This window comes from Zootoca vivipara, chromosome 5 (genome assembly GCF_963506605.1).
Source record: "Zootoca vivipara chromosome 5, rZooViv1.1, whole genome shotgun sequence".
NCBI classification, from domain to species: domain Eukaryota; kingdom Metazoa; phylum Chordata; class Lepidosauria; order Squamata; family Lacertidae; genus Zootoca; species Zootoca vivipara.
Window position 1 is genome coordinate 39769307 of NC_083280.1, and position 19518 is coordinate 39788824.

General features: G+C 44.4%; 1 protein-coding gene across 5 annotated transcripts; it reads right to left on the reverse strand.

The window, feature by feature from the left end:
- Nucleotides 1-2068: 2068 nt before the first annotated feature.
- Nucleotides 2069-19458, reverse strand: SCLY (selenocysteine lyase). Of its 5 annotated transcripts, none has more exons than XM_035133052.2 (13): nucleotides 19354-19458; nucleotides 16856-16964; nucleotides 16051-16163; nucleotides 14958-15058; nucleotides 14316-14499; nucleotides 12780-12907; nucleotides 11814-11978; nucleotides 10080-10186; nucleotides 9338-9374; nucleotides 8053-8136; nucleotides 7748-7850; nucleotides 6554-6629; nucleotides 2069-4366 (listed from the first exon to the last, which is right to left on the reverse strand). In XM_035133052.2, the coding sequence occupies exons 2-13, from the start codon at nucleotides 16951-16953 to the stop codon at nucleotides 4222-4224; spliced, it is 1341 nt and encodes a 446-aa protein (XP_034988943.2). In that variant the 5' UTR covers nucleotides 16954-16964; nucleotides 19354-19458; the 3' UTR covers nucleotides 2069-4221. The 5 variants fall into 5 exon arrangements, with proteins under 5 accessions (XP_034988943.2, XP_060130632.1, XP_034988945.2 ...); XM_060274649.1 differs by having other exon boundaries at nucleotides 12780-12880; nucleotides 19354-19453; XM_035133054.2 differs by having other exon boundaries at nucleotides 16856-16988; nucleotides 19354-19442.
- Nucleotides 19459-19518: the final 60 nt, after the last annotated feature.

Consider the following 19518-nt stretch of genomic DNA (forward strand, 5'->3'; position numbering starts at 1 on the left):
ATGATAAAAGTAAGTACAGATACACTGGCTGGCTGAAGCTTTCACAATGTAAAATCTGCACTTCTGTGAATAACGAAAAATGCAAAACTTAAAAAATAAATCAGGCTGGCATTGATACAGGCTTACTTTTAACTTATCACATTTTAATGTATTTTAGACTTTAAGTTAATATCTGCTTTACAGTGTTACCCACCTTGGCTCCACAGAACAAGGCTACAGACAGCAGCATACCAGATTAACATTTTGATAGGTCAGCAAATAGCTTGTGGTTTCACATTAATAAAAAACCACAGAATCGTGAAACCAACCCTTGATCTTGTCTTCTTATCCCTATTAGAACATCAGCTGGACTGGCTGTATCAGTGTAGCAAAGTACGTTGAAATAGACATGAGCCTATCCTGGGCCCTACTTAATTGCCTTCTTTGAATTCCTTCCACAATGGTTCTGAAACTCAAAAGCTTTCAAGAAATACACATAACGTAATATAGCATAACACATAACGTTTCCAGACTGACATTTTCCCCCATATATTTGTGCCTGGCTGTCCTCCCCAATCCAGCAAGTTTCATTTTATCAGTGTTTCCCCATCAATCAGAGCCAGCAAGACATTCTTCACAGCAGGTCTGATGTTTTCCTATGACAGTTAACTGAAAAGTAGTCCTTGGGGGTCTTCTTTTCATGGATACAAACAAAAGACAGTTCAGGGAGCTGATACAGATCTACAAAATCAGCTTACGTGCCAGGAAAACAAAGGAAGAGGCTAACCAGTTAAAAAATAAAGCATTTGTTCCTGCAGATGTGACAAATCCCCTAAAAGCATTAGGCACCATCTACTGGGAAAGAGGATGCCAGGCAAGATTCTTATTTTCTCTAAATTCTCTGAACTCTTTTTAAAGGAAACAAATACTAGTACCCTATTTGAGGGCAGGCAGTCTAAGGAAATACAATGATTCCTGTCTCCCTGAGTTGAGTAGAATCGTTCCTTTTCCTGTAGGATTAGACCTACTAGCTTCCTATGCACAAAACTGAGGAACTGCTTGTGGGCATTTGCTTCTGGTGCTAACAATTGTCTCTGATAATATACCCAGCCTACCTGTGTGCCTCACCTGGGACTTTGAATATATATGTATTGGTCCCTTCTGCTGCCCCAAAACAAAATAATATAGGACGGTATTCAGCTAAATAGTTGCATTAGTGCAATGGGACCCCAACCCCTCTCCTCCCCCTGTGCCTCCCCTCCATCACACAGTGTTACAAAGGGGGAGAATGTTCTGCTGCACAAGGAGAAATTCTTGCACCAACAGAATATTCACCTTAGCACTATGGGGTATACAATCCATCCTGACTAAATTACTATTTTATAATACCTATCAAGGCTGCAGCAATCCAGGGACCCCAGATAAGATCTGAAGGTGCTAACCAAAAGGAGGGAGAATCTGAACTCTGCTTGCCTTGCCACTCTTCTGTCCTTGCCCCACCCCTTTCTCCAGTTCCCTCCTTTGTAACAAAAGCGCTGGCTCTTTCATGCTAGAAAAGAGAGCACCACACATCACAGTGTTTAGCACAGAGGTGGACTATGGTAGCTTAATGTGCAAACTTGCTTATACAGTGGTACCTCGCAAGATGAATGCCCTGCAAGACGAATTTTTCTCGCAAGACGAATTCATTTTGTGAAAAATTCGTCTTGCGAATCGCGGTTTCCCATAGGAATGCATTGAAATTTAATTAATGCGTTCCTATGGGCAAAAAAAGAAAATTCAATGCATTCCTATGGGAAACCGTGATTCGCAAGACAATTTTTTCGCAAAACAAATTGACTCGCGGACGAATTAAATACGTCTTGCGAGGCACCACTGTATAAGTGAGAAGGCATAGCCTTCATCCTTCCCCTCACTCTCCATGCTACCAAACACAGTGCCTGCAGTGGCCACTAGGAAAGGCAGTCATAATATGCTGCACAGGTCAAGGTAGCAGCTCTTTAGGTATTTGAAAATGGCTACCCTATCTCCTCTCATTCTCTTTTCCAGGCTAAACGTACACAACTCCCTCAACAGTTCCTCTTCTGCACATGCTCTAGCTTGTCAAAATCCTGTTGACTCATGTTAAGCTTGTGATCTATTAAGACCCCTAGATCATTTTCACAACTACTACTGGCAAGCCAGGTGTCCCCCAATCCTGCCTAAGTGCAGAACCTTACATTTCATAGGATTATAGAGTTGGAAGGGATCCTTAGCATCATCTAGCCCAACTCCTTATTGAAATTTTGTTAGTTTCGGCCAATTCTCTAATCTGTTAAGGTCATCTTGAATCCCAATTTTGTATTTTGCAGCATTAGGTACCTCTCCAAGTTTAGTGTCATCTGCAAATTTAATTGTCACCCTCTCGATTCCTTCATGCAATTCCTTCATGCAGGACAGAACTCCATGGCACCTGACGTCACTTTTTTCCTGGATGATGAGTAACCATTACTGAACACTCTTTGGGTTTGGGTGCTACAAATCCATCTAACAATAACCTTGTCCAGCCCACATTTTACCAGCTTCTCCATAAGAATCTCATGGGGGACTCTGTCGAAAGTCTTAGTGAAATCAAGGTACACTACATGCACAGCATCCCCTTGGTTCACCAGGCTCGTAACTTTCTCTCTATACATAAAATGCCAAAATCCCCCATGATATTCTTGCATACAGGTGCCTCCTTCCCACAAACAAGGCAAGCAGTTATTGCAATGGGTCCATGTGGTACATGTCCTTCCCTGTAGGGGGAAACTCACTGTAAGACTAACCCCTGCCATGCATCCTGACAAGGAAGATCAGGGTATTCAGAATGCCTTGTAGGCAGGACAAAGAGCAGCAGAAGAGAACTGCCTGGAAAGCTAGAATTCTCACTTCCACCTGTTCTTATGGGAAAGAAAACCATTGCCAGTCAGATGCTTGCTGTTGGCTTGACCAGATACAAGCCAGCTAGGCAGGCAATGACAAGAGAGCCAGCATGCAGTTGTCTACCATTTGCTGATGGAAAATGATTGCTATGCTGGCTCTCTTGACATCACCTGCCCCATCGTTGGAGTATTTCTCCATTTAGGGTAAACCAGCAGTAACAGCTACCGTACAACCAGGATCTGTTGTTGCAAGAGCTATGTGAGAAGATGACAGCTATGATTGATTTCCTCCTCTTGGGAACTAGGGCAGATAGTAGCAGTAACAATTCCTGGTTCAAATACCCCACCATCACCATTGCCATTTCCAGTACGATTCTTTTCATACCGGTAACTTAAATGGCCCTTTAACACTAGGGGATCATCCACACTTCTACTTGTGCAGGGCCTAGAAAGTATGACTTTTGAGTGGTTTTCTGCTTGACCCACTCCTTTGCAAGGGAAAATTCACTCTTTAGCAACAAATCAGAACAAATAGCAATCCAGGGAAAACCCAAATTGCCATTTGCTCTGATTGAGCACTAAAGAACAGTTTTCTCTAGAAAAAACAGCAGGACAATGGAAGTGTGGATAAAGCCTAGGTTAGAGAGTTTGGTATCTATGCAGCCTTCATAACACAAAACACAGCAATGTGAAATGAAGGTTTCTCTCTTTCTCTTTCTCTCTCTATTCTTCAGCTCTAGAAGAATGCACATTCTAGTCCCATTGCACACCTCAGTGCTAAACACAGTGCAATACTATAGCACCTACAACCTGCTGCTGCAGCAAGAAGAAATATTCATGTTCCTTCAGTGCCTATATGGAGGGCAATTGCTTTTCATTCCCAGTAAGGAGTACCCCAGAAGGGTGGCATCAAAAGAGTGGCTGTTTCCAGGTACCAAGGCAAGCTCCCAATTTTTCAATATTTTGGGATTCACCTGCCCATTCAAACCATAATATTTAGGCTTGTTTCCTGAACCCACACAAAAACCTCACTCTAGATCTAAACATCCAACTAGAAATGTTTATCCACTTCTTTGAGTAAAAACTGCTGGCAGAGTCTGCTCAGCATAGTGACTACATTCAGGGAGCACTGATTTTTGGCCTGCTGTATTCAAGGCCTGGGGTAATCACTAGAGATTATTCAACAAAAATTCAGTGGCCAGGAGCTGACTAGAATGTTATCTAGCGTCATTCTGTTAAATGTAAGTAGCACCTAGAGCAATGGAAAATCAGGGTCAGGTAAGCTCACTTCCTGGTTTTAGAGGGCTAAACTGCCTCACTAGGTGACTGAAAATATGACCTATTGTAGCTGAGCCACAGCCTGCTTCAGATCTTCCACAATCAAGTCCACATCCTCCTTGCTGGTAGCACGACCCACACTGAGACGCAAGGCGTTCTGTGCCACGTCATAAGGAATTCCGCAGCTAAGCAGGATAGAGGATGGCCTGGTGAACAAAGATAAAGTAAGTCAAGTTTAACCTCCTAAAATTCCCTACAGTGGTTCCAAGAAGTGAGCAGAGGAAGGAAACAAAAATTATGCATTCCTATACTTATTTCTAAGTCTCATTAGTTTCCAATATGAGCCGCAAAGAACTCTGCCTCTGTAGTGCACATTCACATCACTGTTCTTCCTAAGAATGCTGCAGGCAGACTCTGGAACATTGCCCAGGAGGGAATGTGGCTAAAAAAGGTTCCCCATCTACTGGTATGTAGAGTGGTTAGAGTGTCAGATTACAACTGGGGAGAGCCTAGGTCCCAGCTCAGACATAATTAAGTGACCTTGAGCTAGTGATTAGCTAACCTCCTCACAGGTTTGGTGTCAAAAGAAGGTCAAAGAACCGTGTATGCTGCTCTGAACACATCAAAGAATGAGGAAGAAATGTAAAAAACAAACAAATCCGACTTAACCCCAAACTAGATGCAACACCATCTAGTGTTAGCAATAAAGCTGGATGGGGACCCTGGCATGGAGGTAAGGGAGCTTTGACCCTGCTGTGGACCCTTGCCCCTGTTAATCACATTGGGGGGAAATGTTTCTATCTTCTCCAGTGGAAGCTTTCCCCCCATGCAAATACCGGTAGTAGGCACAGGCAGCCCCATCCAGATTGGGAGCACCATGGCAGGTGAGGAGTGATTCAGTTCTCTCCCCCATAACAGGGTGCCAGTCCAGACTTGCCCCTCATTCCTGCAGTTGTTACTTGTGTGAATGGCATCTCGATTTTGTTTGGCCCTTCACGCTTGCTATTCAGGACCCTGCTTTTGAATGTGATCCTGTGCGCATCCATGTGGAAACATGGAGTTGAAATGTATTATCTTTGGAGCAGGTATGTGAGCAAAGCACATTCTGTTCTCAGATTTGGCTCCAGCATTATTTGGCTAATCAATTTGGACACAAGGCTTGTCATACTAATATGCTCATATGATTTTGCAGGTCTCAGACATAAAATTGAACCACAAGCATTCTAGGAAAATCTTTAGATGAAAGAAATACAATACAAGGCACTTAGGTTTCCACTGCTCTCTCCAGTATTTGAAACAAGCAGCGCACAACAGCAGGGGAGCAAGTTGCTGCTCAGACACATGATCTGTCACACTACACTGCTCTCTCTATTCAAAGGAAAACCACTTGATGATATCCTAATCCTAGGCACTTAGTTGATCACCTACTTCCCTGCCCAGCTGGAACCATCCCCTGTGAGTACCAAAAGAGTGGATGCCAAGGCAGAAGGGCCACAGCTAATGCAAATGCTGGCTTGTACGAAAGTGCAAAGAAAACACTTTCCACTAAGATACAATTACATTAACCAGCTTATGAACTTAAAGCAGATTGACCAGCTTCCATAATAAGCTCAGCTCCTGAATGAGCGGCAACAGTCTGCAACACTATCTCAGTAACCCCCTACTACTAGCACCCTTTCATGTGCTGCCCTTACCACCTGGGGGAAAAGTGGTACTGGCACTGTGGCAACTATACAACCCCTTCCACTTCTTAGTCCTGGACCAGTAGCTCTTTAAAGCCAGGAGAAGGGCAGTTCAGACAGCAAAGTGGAGGGACAGGATTAGTCTGCCCATTGTCCAGGGGCAAATGGCATGGCTTGGGTGCAGGGTGAGCGATTGTGGGAGGTGGTGTCACATGTCTCTGCCAGTCTTCTCATAAAGCAGGAGGATTTCACATTTGAAAACTGAAAACGTTCCTTTTGTACATCTTTGGGGGGCAGGAGGGAAGACTAAGATGTAAGGGCTGGCGTTACTGTCATAGGGTGGAACATTGTGCTCTTCCAGTCATTCTGCCTACACAAGCATTTCAGCTTGCCAGACAAAACAATTCCTCCTTCTCCACCCACTGTTGTGGGGTTCTCCGACTCCCCTCCCTGAGCCAATTTTGGGGCACACGGTGGGAGATGGGAAAGTTTCATTGTGCAAGTCCTTGTGCAAGGCTGCTGCTGACAGGGCAGGTTAGGTGAATCCTATTATTGTCACACACACACACACTATTACTACCATTAAAAAGCAGAGTTCCCTGAGGAGGTGGGTGAGTACAGGTGTTGCACCCTTTGCTTTCACTTTTCTACATCAGATGGATCTGTCCCCTCCAGCCACAGAATGCCCAGTTTCCCAACATGGTTCCTTACCGGTCACCCTTCTCGGAGTGGCATGCAGCACCAACACTGGCAAGCAAAGTCCTACAGTGAGATAGCACCAGCCGACCTGCAGAAAACACAAGACATAGCCGTGCCATGAAATACCCAAAGACCTGGTGGAGGAAGGAACCCATAGAATCGGTTTTCAACCTCCCCTCACTCCAATGCTTATCCCACCTACACTTTTGCTAGAACTGGCTTCTCACTAAAGCTGGAGGGGTGTGTGTGGAAATAAACAAATGCAAAAGTTGATGCACATCATACATATAAAATTGTCAAATGCAAATCTGAACAGGCAAAGTAGGGGTTTAATGACAAAAAGGTTTAATAGATAAAATCAGGATGTGGCTTTTACAATTAGAATCCCTCCTAAGACAAATATGAAATTCATGCTGAAATTATAAAAAGCCAAAGCTTAAAACTAATTTCCTTTGTTTACAGTGGTACCTCCAGTTACGAACTGAATTCGTTCCGGAGGTCCATTCTTAACATGAAACTGTTCTTAACCTGAGGCATGCTTTCGCTAATGGGGCCTCCTGCTGCTGCGGCCGCGTGACTTCCGCTCGCATTCTGGGGCAAAGTTTGCTACCAGGAGTATCTACAGTGGTACCCCAGGTTACAAACACTTCGGGTTACAGACTCCGCTAACCTGGAAGTAGTACCTCGGGTTAAGAACTTTGCCTCAGGATGAGAAGAGAAATCGTGCGGCGGTGGCATGGCGGAAGCAGGAGGCCCCATGAGCTAAAGTAGTACCTCAGGTTAAGAACGGTTTCAGGTTAAGAACGGACCTCTGGAACGAATTAAGTTCATAACCATAGGTACCATTGTACTTCCAGGTTAGCAGAGCTCGTTACCCAAAGCGTTCGTAAGGGGGATGGTACGTAACCCGAGGTTCCACTGTATTTGCAAAATTTCACAATTTGTAATTTCTTTGAGCAATTACAAAACCAATTTCCAATACCATATTTTAGCATCTCCCCACTCTCCCTCACACAGGAGCAGTCTGGTCTTCATCTGCTCTGAAACTACCTTAAGAGCAATGCAGTCTTGAGATCTATAGACAGGATTAACACGTGGTTATTTGTTGGTCACCGAGGAAGTTGTAGGCAAAAAAGAGAGAAAAACCTAACGTAGACTGACAGCAGCCATATAGGAATGGTGAAAATTTAGAGCCATAGGGGATACCTTTTAGTCCTGAGCCCATGACAGAAAAGTTACAGGTGTTGCACAGTCGCCTTGAGCCTTTCAGCCTGCAGTTAAAATAAACTCCTTGCTCTTCAAACGCGGCCTAAAATGTGCAAAAATAATACGTTCAAGAAATGTTTGTTAGTGATTGCCCTCACTTCACTATCCCCCAGCTTAGTGTTCCTACAAAGGAAGGCAGCAAGAAGAAAGTGCCATACAATTCTGTCTACAAACAGGGGCCAATCCTCCCTTCCCTATGCAAAGATTGCAGGCCAAACCAGAAAATAGGCGCCCAGAGAACTCACTTCAAGTCTCTCTTCCAGGTAATCCCGGACCTTCCTCATGTGAGCTTCATAAACCTCACAGTACCTGCTCACCAAGTCTGCTGCCTGCAAAGTAAGACAATAAGCATGCCATGTTTTTCAGTGGCTACAACAAGAGACAGAACCATGAAGGGAATGATGATTCCCATAGAACGTCCCCATCCAGACAAATGAAAACAGATCAGGATATTAGATGGAGTACTGAAATGGGTAGGCAATCTGAATGGAATCACCTTTTGTGCCTATTCATAATGTGATTCCTTTGGTCTGACAGTGATTTGTCAGAGACCAAGGAAAGTCTACATGGCACAATTTTGCATGAGCCTCTCTCTCTAGAGCACACCTGCAAGGTACCCACCACTCTCAATCCACTAAAAGAAAACCCATTAACCATATAACTATATACTGTACCTGCAACCTCAGTGACATAAGCTCTCTTCATATGTTTACTCACCTGATCTACCATGGTTCTAAATTGCGTGGGGGCAGCCTACAGCGATAGTAAAGGCTTCCTGCTTTAAAACCGATTCCTCTATGGTGCACTGTTTTAATACACTGTTTATTGGGGGGGGGGGGCATTTGGCCAAAAGGGCAATAGCAGGAGCTGGGAGGAACTACCAAACCCTGGACATGGGGCTAAATATACTGACCCACAGCTCCTTGTATATATGTTGTCCCTTTGTGAAAGCAGCACATGAAGAGGGCTACTAGAGAAAATCTGGACATATTCTCCAACAGACCCTAAAACTGTGGCTGGGTGTTGTGTTATTGAGAACACTTTCCCCTCAATCCACCCCCAATGTATATAGGCCAACTTGATGTACCTTTCTTGTTCTGGCATGCTAGTCACATAGAGCCGCAGGGAAAACTGTAAAGTTTAGCTGTTTGCTCTGAAAAATATGCCTAGAAGAACAAACTCTAGTATTTCACCAAGTCTTCAATAACCAGATCCTCACAATGATGGGAAACAACCGGAATTTACAGTAAAGCATTTGTAAGCATCCTTGTCTCCTATCAATGTCCCACTGTGACACAAACAGGCCTGAAATGCAGATTTAGAACTTTTGCTCCATAGGTCAAATAGCAACTCCACCTCTGACATGAGAGTGCAAGGGTGTGGGGGAAGAGAAGCACCAGCACAGATAAGCAAAGCCTTTAAATGATTGGAAGAAGAATGTTGGGTTGAAATCTGAGCCTTGCTACCAGGACAGCATCTCATGTTGAATCCATAACTATCATTTTTAGCCCTCATCACTTCTGAGCTTACCTTGCCAAGGCCAGCAATCATTGGTGTATTCTCAGTCCTAGAACAGAGAAGTGCAGTGTGAATTTATTCCTAAAGCATAATAAAAGTGACATAAGCACAGGGGCTATATCTACTTGGGTAACTAGCATAAAGCAGGGACTGAAAATGGTGCTACTGCATGATAGGAGCTACTGCTCCTGAGTTACTCAGTTGTGGGGGGGAGGAGATCTGGTATTTCTTGTTATCTGAATGTGACTTAGGAAGCTCAGATGCTGCCTTATACCAAGTCAGACCACTGGTCCATTGAGCTCAGTATTACTGACCAGCAGTAGCATTCCAAGGTTTCAGGCTGTGGTCTTTCCCAACTCTACCTGGAGATGTTGGGGACTGAACCTAGAATCCTTTTGCATGCAAAGTGTGTGCACGCTAGCACTCAGCCACAGCCCATGGCGTAAACCCTACATTGCATTTCCCAGCAGCTTATCCTGAAACTCTTCACACTTTGCCAAATGAGAAACATGATACGAAAGGGAAAGGTTTTCAAAAGCTGAGCCTTTCACTCACTAATCTATGCATCCTTGGAGTCTCAAAGAAAACTACCTTTAAAAAAAACTTCTTGGTGTCTTCTCTCGCAGCCCCTCACCCGCGTGAAGAAGAGGAATATGGGCTACCCACATATTGCTCCCACATCCACGAGAGGTCCCCACCTTACTTGGCCTCTCCCTGGATTAAGTGGCTCCCTCTGTGCCCTCATCCTTCTTACCCAGGACGGAAGTTCCGTTCCTGCCCACCTCCAAACAGCATGGGATGGAGAGGATTGGTGACACCAGGGCCTCGCACATACAGCGCTCCAATACGCGGGGCATAGAACTGCAATGATAAATCACAAAGCTAATGCCTCCAGACAAGAACTAAGAGGTGTGTCCAACAGGAAACTGAGGTGCTTTGACCACATAGAAGTAAGGCTGATAAGAGCAGAGAAGCAAACATTAATCCTTGGGGAAATCATGGTTGCCCATGGGAGAGAAGTATGGGTGAACCCTATGCTCACTGCTACCCCTCCCCCTGGACTATTTCACACACAACAGAAGAGTTTCCTGTGTTTTCTCTCCCTGTTCATGTGACAGGCATTTGTGTGCTTCAAAAAATACATGATAAACATGTTCCCAGATGCCACAGTTATTAAACTAATTACGCCTGGAGATTAACTTGACTCATTACTTGGCTACTGGCAAAATAAACAAATAAATAAATGAAAAGCTGTTTTTTGAATACTGTAATGGAAAGTGATGTTGACACACTGGACACCTCCTGTTGTGGGTCATGCGCTCCTGCGCAATGTGAAAATGTGGACAAATTCACTCAACATTGTTCCCAGATTGCCATCTGGTGGAGAAGCTGTTTAGTTGCATTGCGTCCTAAGGAGTGAGGTAGATTGTCCACTATGTTTTTAGGTGTCCCAAGAGTTCACGATGAAAATAAAAGACAATTTAAACAACACTTTCTGCATTCCTGTGCAACCATGCTAGATGCATGGGCTGCAGAGAAGAGGGCCAAGATACTGATCAGGGCAGAGTTTACATTACAGTAACCATATGACAACCTACATGGCAGCTGTAGCAAAATACAATTGTCAGCAGCAAGTAAAACAACAATGGTTCTCAATTTAAAAAACCCTGACAAACTGGTGCTCTAGCACATGGAATCTCCCAAAGTTCACAAAAGGCCAAATTGAGATGGCCTCATTGTTTATTCTTTCTGTGTACATATTGTGCACTGTTTTTATGAGAGTAAGGAAACAAGGAAAAACTTTCAAATGAAAAAAAAAGGGTTTTGGAAACCAGGATGTAGATAGCATTAGACACATTTATTAAACAACATAAGAAAAACACCTTTAGCACTAATAGAGTCAGTCGGCAATCCTGCACAATGAGAACTGTGAGTGAGAGAACCAATCATGAACACCAAAAGTTTTTACTGCCAGCTTTCTGCCATACAAAGCACCTCTGGATTATGGTCACTGCCTAGTTCTCAGAATGATGGCTGGTGTTCAGGGAGCCCTGATACTTTCTTTCTTATTTTTCTCTCATCTCACGCAGGATAAGAGATGTCCATGCATCTAGGTCAGGCATCCCCAAACTTGGCCCTCCAGATGTTTTGGGACTACAACCCCCATCATCCCTAGCTAACAGGACCAGTGGTAAGGGATGATGGGAACCTCAGTTCCAAAATATCTGGAGGGGCGAGTTTGGGGGTGCCTGATCTAGGTCATCTCCCAACATGGTAAATCCAATACCCATTGAGCATAGAGTTGCTGTCAGCCCAGAGTCATCCTTTATTGTTGATAAAACATTTAAAGGATGACTCTAGGGGCTGACAGGAACTCTCTGCTCAATGGATATTGGATTTACCATGTTGGGAGATGACCTAGATGCATGGACATCTCTTATCCTGCATGTAGAAACTACATTGTAGGCCGAAGAGAGAAGCACCATACCTTGTGCCCCACAATAGTGAGGTAATCCACTCCCAGATCCTGCACGTCCACTTGACCTTTCCCAATCATCTGTGCTGCATCTGTGTGCACCAAGATCCGTGGCAGACCAGATGCCGTTCTCTTCCGATTGAGAGCCTGAATCCTTTGGCTGAGTTCGGAGATGGGCTGATAGAAGAAAACACCATCAGGAGGTATCATCTCACCAGGAACACAAGTGTTCTGGCTCTCTCTTTTGCTACTGCCCTACTGGCTGGCATAGGATGCCTTCACGGAATTACTTGCATGGAAAGCTGATGGTTGCATTTGAACTGTTATTGATGGTATTATATGGCTTTATTGTTATGTAGTACAACTGCCCCACCTTTGTGATCAAGGTAGAAGATAGCATTTGGTGTAACTCAGCTTCCAAACAAAGGACACCACATATAAACTCCACAGAACACACAACCCTACACAGGGAGACCATGGTTCATGGCATAGGGCTATGTCTCCAGAGAGCAAAACCTGTAATTCCAAACTACATTGGGGGAGCAATGAGGTGACAAAAATTGTAGAACTAAAGGTTTTGCTATACAGTAGACCTGTAATTTATGTACCGGTATATTTAACATGTGCACATTCAGCTTTAGGCTCTTGGCAAAAACAAAAGATTAAAAGGGGGGCAGAAAGAGGAGAGGGCATCTGGAGGGAAAACTTTGGCAATCCCACCTGGTGTTGCATCCAGTGTGTTTTGACTATACATGATTTTGGCTTTATGCACTATCCCCAGAACCTAAACCCCTGTGTAAATTGTGGGGCTTACTGTATACCTAAAACATACTGAGATTGAAAGTTGGTGGAGTGAAAGGAGATTGTAATTATTTTGGGGGAGCATCAGCTCCCTCTCATTGGCTCTTGGCATCATCTGACCACATATATGAACCTCATATCCTTAAACATGTAATAAGAACTGAAGGCCCAACTCACCATGATAACCCCAGTTTCATTATTGGCCAGCATAATGGAAACTAGACATGTAGTTGGACGGATTGCTGCAACAACTTCATCGACTTCCACCTGTCCTGTCACTTTGGACACGGGGACAAAAGTGGCTTCTGTAAATCAGGATGCAAAAAAAGATGTTGACCCCATAGCTCGGTGCATTCATCAGCAGTTACTATGTATCTGGCAGCAGTGGAGAAAGTCACAGGGAATAGCAGACCTATTGCTAGGCAACAGGCAAGCGCTCCTTAGTCTTGGGAGATTAAGATATGGCTGTCATAAGGGAATTTGGGAGGAAGTGGCTGTTGGCTTAGAAGCAGCATTTAATGAAAGAGGCAGCTGAGCAAAAATGGATTTTCCTGGAGCTCAGTTGGATACTTGGAAGATAAGAGAGGAGGAAGCTGAGGGGAAACGCTGCATGCTGTTTAAGTCTCTTCAGTTTGCAAAAGCCCCCACTAAGAGCGCTGACCCTCATACTGAGTTCTGCCATGATCCTGCCCAACTGGAGAAGCACCAGAGATTAAACCTAGGACCATTTGAACACAAGCTATATATTCCTCCCTCCCTATGCAGTGATAAGACCACTTAACAGCCAGGTTAGGAATGCCATCTCTGACTCCACGTGTTGGTCACTTTTTGACAGGCGAGAAGGATAGGATAGGATAGGATAGGGAAATGATGCAAAGAAATGAATTTGAATTAAAGGTTCAGGTAAAGGTAAAGGTACCCCTGACCATTAGGTCCAGTCGTGACCGACTCTGGGGTTGCGGCACTCATCTTGCGTTATTGGCCGAGGGAGCCAGCGTACAGCTTCCAGGTCATGTGGCCAGCATGACAAAGCCGCTTCTGGCGAACCAGAGCAGCACACGGAAACACCATTTACCTTCTCACCAGAGCAGTACCTATTTATCTACTTGCACTTTGACGTGCTTTTGAACTGCTAGGTTGGCAGGAACAGGGACCGAGCAACGGGAGCTCACCCCGTCCCGGGGATTCAAACCACCGACCTTCTGATTGGCAAGCCCTGGACCATTAGCACCACAGTGAAAGTACTGCTGAGCCAGCTTTAGAGAGCTCACATTCAGAGTAAACAATAAAGAGACAGTATACCAAAAAAAAAAAACCTTCATGGATCACTGCTTTGTCATGGCGAAGGGGCTTGAATAACTCCAAGAAGCAGGGCCGCCCAAGACGAACAGGTCATAGCCGAGAGTTTAGACTAAATGTGATCCACCTGGAGAAAGAACTGGCAATCCACTCCAGTATTTTGCCAAGAAAACTCAATGGACATAAAAAATGAGAACCTTTGAGAAGGAAGTGAGAGTTTCCAAGGCATGCTCTGGTTCACGGAGAGTCAAACACGACTAAGACGACTAAACAACAATACCAAAAAAAGGTAGTATGTGCTACTCAGAAACTAAAATTGCTAAATAAAATAAAAAAGAGCTTTTGCCTAAGCTGAATCTGACTAGTTCGTATAATTTATCAGCAATCTCTGACTATCTACTACAGTATACTCACCAGCCTCATGCTCTTTCACTAGGTGCTCCACAGGGAGACGGACTGAGTCATGTTCAATGCAAGATGTAATTAAATGTGGACACATCCCCAGAGTCTTTTGTTTATCTTCTCTTGGTCCATCAGAACTTTGCTTGTTGCTTTCCTTAAAATGCTTCACTACAGTGTGGATCACTAAATTGTTTGCCTGAATGGAAAAAGGAGGGATACAAATCCCAATCTCATATGTTCATATGAATATCCAGATTTACCAGTGCAGTCCTCTGGAGTAGACAGTGCTGAATTTCTTACCCAAAAACTACGGTAGTTCAGGGCAGACTTGTCTTTCAGTCTCAGAAGGAGCAGAGGCAGAGGACTGATTTGTAGTCATTACCTCCATGTAAGCGAATCAAATTGCAATACATGCTCCTTTGCAGGTTTTAAATAAAAGATAGAGCCATTCAACAGAAGAGGGATAGACTTTCTTTTTATCTGATGGGTGTTTGATGGGTCTTACTTGGCACTAATTAAGAATGGAGTCGCCAATGCTATGAGAAGCAATTAAAGTCAGACTCCATTGAGAAAAAAAGACAGCTAGCATGTTATGGGTTGATCTCTTAAATGACTGCCAGGTCAAAACAGTGATAGCAGCATCTCATATCTCACCTCTGTCCCACCAGAAGTGAAGACGATGTCCTGGGGTCGTCCCCCTACCATTCTAGCCAGACTTTCACGGGCTTCATCTATAATATTTTTAGCTCTTCGACCTGTGAAATCAAAGGCACATTTACCTTATTATCAAGCCAAGGTTGGGGGAAGTCTCCAAAGGGTGGCATTAGGGGAAGACTACCACCTTGAGTTCCAGGATGTAATAAAGTGATAAATAAACAAATTATTAAGTCCACCCAAATTCTGGAAGAGTTTAATTGTTTTGATAGGTAAAGGTAAAGGTAAAGGGACCCCAGACCATTAGGTCCAGTCGTGACCGACTCTGGGGTTGCGGCACTCATCTTGCGTTATTGGCCGAGGGAGCCAGCGTACAGCTTCCAGGTCATGTGGCCAGCATGACAAAACCACTTCTGGCGAACCAGAGCAGCGCACGGAAACGCCATTTACCTTCCCGCTGTAGCAGTACCTATTTATCTACTTGCACTTTGATGTGCTTTCAAACTGCTAGGTTGGCAGGAGCTGGGACCAAGCAATGGGAGCTCACCCTGTCACGGGGATTTGAACCGCTGACCTTCTGATCAGCAAGCCCTAGGCTCTGTGGTTTAACCAACAGCGCCACCCGTGTCCCATAATTGTTTTAATACAGAATAATTATTTCTGGTAACAAGAAGAAGAAGAGAAGAAGAGTTTGGATTTGATCTCCCGCTTTATCACTACCCTAAGGAGTCTCAAAGCGGCTAACATTCTCCTTTCCCTTCCTCCCCCACAACAAACACCCTGTAAGGTGAGTGGGGCTGAGAGACTTCAGAGAAGTGTGACTAGCAGCTGCATGTGGAGGAGTGGAGACGGGAACCCGGTTCCCCTGATTATGAGTCTACCGCTCTTAACCACTACACCACACTGGCCAGAAGTGCCAGATTTGGCTCTGTGTTCCTTGCATGAGCATTTATTTCAGCGAGTGCTAGAGACTGGATCACATGAAGTAATAAATTCTCTTAAGGCCATTTCAATGCAGTAACTTGAATTTAAAAAGGCATATAAAATGAGATGGATGCTTTCATAGAATGTTTCCATCCAGGCTTGCTCTCACCTTCTGTGTAAGAGCTGCTCGGATTGCCCCATGCTTCATGCATGGCTTCTGTAACTGTCTCAATCACCTCTGGAGCCAGAGGGGTGGTTGCATTGTAATCTAGGTATATCTTCCTGAAGGGAACAGAATGCAATAATACTTACAAAAGAAAAAGGAATAAGATACATTAACAGTAGCACTCTTTCGGCCAAAGTTGCATCATTGGTTATGAAAAACGCTGCCCTAACCAAACCACTTCTGAAGTCATCATTGCTACGGCCTCTCCAAAAAGATGGTACAGTGGTGCCTCGCAAGACAAAATTAATTCGTTCCGCAAGTTGTTTTGTATTGCGAAAATTTCGTCTTTCGGTTTTCCAATTTAAACAAAAAAATTCATCTTGCGAAGCACGGCCATAGAAAAATTTGTCTTGAGAGTCAACAAAAAGATCGCAAAACGCTTTCGTCTTGTGAGTTTTTCGTTGCGCGAGGCATTCATCTTGCGAGGTACCACTGTACTGGAGTTTTGAAATAAACATCACTATCTCTCCCCAATCTTTAAAATGTGATGCCAGTTTTTATGAATACATCAGATGACACACTCACATGAATGTGAGTAATTATCTTTCAGTTCCTAGAGCACAATCCTATATTTTTTTTACTTGCTTGGAGTTTTGCAATCCAATCTACACACATTTACTTGGAAGTAAGTTCCACTGAATTCAACAGGACTCATTCCCAAGGTATATTGTGGGTAAAATAGCAAAATCTCAGCACTTACCATTGTCAAAAAATTGTCTCCATTTTTTAGTCAAGGGAAGCTACAAACCTATTTGATGAGTTGTTCTCTTCTCCATCAAAGCCAATTTTTTCTCTGTTCTCATTTCCTTTGTTCACTAGTACTTTCTTCATTTGGTTCTCTTCCATTCTCCACCAACCTATTTTAAGAAATACACAACCCACTATGTTCCATGAAACATTAGACTTCAAATAGCACACAAATAAATTCTGACATGCCTTTGCCCATTAATGAAAAAGACACCACTACTCGTTCTGCTGTATCTTCAGGAATCAGAGACACTGACCTGCGCCCCAGATTGGAAGGCCCAGCATCACACACAAGCGCAACGTGACATCATGACATCACATGTGTGAGACCAATGGGTATGCAATGAAGCCCAACACCACTGCCCCCTGCTTGCAACTGCAGCCCAAAACGCCACCACCTGGGCACCGCCTTACCTCCACTGGCTCTCCACAGCCACTGCAACTGCTAGATCTTTGCCACAAGGCCTGCAGCGGAGGTTAGGCGGCGGGCAGCGGCGGCTTGAGGTGGTCCAGGCTGCATTTGTAGGCAGGGTGGTGGTGGTGGTGGGAGGAGCCCAAGAGTAGACACACATCTTGGGAGGCTTCCTCCACCCCCTCAACATTGGGAGGGGGGAGCTTGGTCTGCCTACAAATATTGAGGGGGGCCCAATCCTATAAAGATGGCACCTATGTCAGGAATATTGCATTACCATTCTGTAGAGGTACCTCCAAAGATGGAGATAAGAATCCCTCAGATTCCCTGTCTTCCTAGGATTGATATGCTATCTTCCCTGGTTTCCAGTTGGGAGACAGTCAAAGGAAGAGTCACACACATTATAAAAAAGATTTGTATATGGGAGATATGTTTTAGCCCCCCCCCCCGTCCTACCTGGAAAAACCAGAGATTGAAAGTGAATCTGGACCTTTTGCATGCAAAGCATGTGCTTTACACTACCAAGCTACAACTCTTCCTCAAAGGTGGATTGCCTAATGTCCCGAAGGAAGCTCATAGTGGAGAGGAAAATATTATAATTATTTATTAAATTTCTATACTGCCCTTCATCCAGAGATCACAGGGTGGTTGACAATATAAAAACACAAAAATACATACCATACTAGCAAACAAAAACAATACTCCCCACAGTTTAAAAAGCCATAGAAAGCCAAAAATTCTAATTTGTAGTTCTATCTGCAGTGATGGTAGTTATTCTGTTATAATTTTCACCTGCTACCCCATCTTCTCTCACAGGCTCAATGCATGGGCACTGTTTATGGGCAAAGACCTGCTTCTAGCTTCAGACACTTCCAACACATTACCAGAATAAAATTTTACTGTGTAGCTAACCACTCAACAACAGAGGGTTGTTGAGTGGAATGGGAAAGCCTCACACTATATGAAACACCCTTAGATGTCTTGCAGTCCTATCCACAGTTGCTATCGTTCCTCTCCGTGTGCTTTTGCACTGAAACCCCACCCTTTCCATTAAGACTTTAGCCCAACCTTCTAATCCCAATGCCCTATTGTAATTAACGCTAAATACATGTACCTGAAATAACTGCTTATCTAAGCCTTGTCTCTGCTTCCCTCTCTTTCTGTCATTGCCTATTTCTGGATTGTGAACCCCTTGGGGCAGGGACCTATCAGCTCCTTTTTTGTTTTGTTGCAAAGCCCCATGAACGTGGATGGCACCATACTAACATTAACACAAGAAAACAATTTATATGAGTCACCAAGTTGGTTCCTTTTATTTTATTTATACTGAGATGTTTTTACTGCTGAAATTGTGCTAAACAAAAGGGAGAACTGTTATCCTCAGCTCTTGCCCACAAGACATAAACTGAACCTCCCTTTGGACTAGGGAGCGTATATCTTAATACTACAGCCTAGAAACAAAGAGAAGAGACGACTACGGCCGCCCCCGGTGAGAGAAACTCCTGTCCAATAACAGCTAAAAACAGAATGCTGGACTGCACAACCTTCCGCCTCAACGCGACCATTTTTATACAAACTTCGAGGCGCACCAACGGCATGATTTCAGCTACGAACCAATCCGCGTCCTCCAACTCACCACGTAGCTATTGGCTACTGAGGAGGCTTAACACTCCAGCCATCGACAAATCAGATCCGCGCCACACAATTCGGACTGACAGTGGCAAGGCGGGTTGACGCGTACTAGACGCAGGAGCCGAGGCATCCGCTTACAGTACTCTCTCTTCCCACTCTCACTATCATTAGTAATATGACGACAGTCTCCCGAAAGAGGGCATGGTCTATGGTCGAGTCTGGTACTGGTGTGGCTTCAGCTTCCGCCCAAGAAAGGCTATTAGTTTAATCGCGACCAGGCGGGTCGCCTCCTCAAGGACCAATCAGCTTCCTCCTCCGCTAGGGCGTAATGGCACGGCTGCGTTAGTTAACCAATCGGTTGCCTCGCACTGACGATGCCCTGCCTCCAACCTTCCCCTTAAGAAGCCAGAACCCTTCGTCTATTTGCTTTGCCTGCGCTTACTAGTTCTGCTCACCTGATGGTGGTTGGCGACTGGGTTGTTTTTTTTTTGTCGTTGCCGTCGCCGTTACTTGTTCGTCCTTTTTTTCACAAGGAGGCCTCGCAGGCCCGGTTTTCGCCTCAGCTGCAAAAACGGGACCAAATATTAGCTACCAACGCCCAATTTATTTTATTTTTTAAA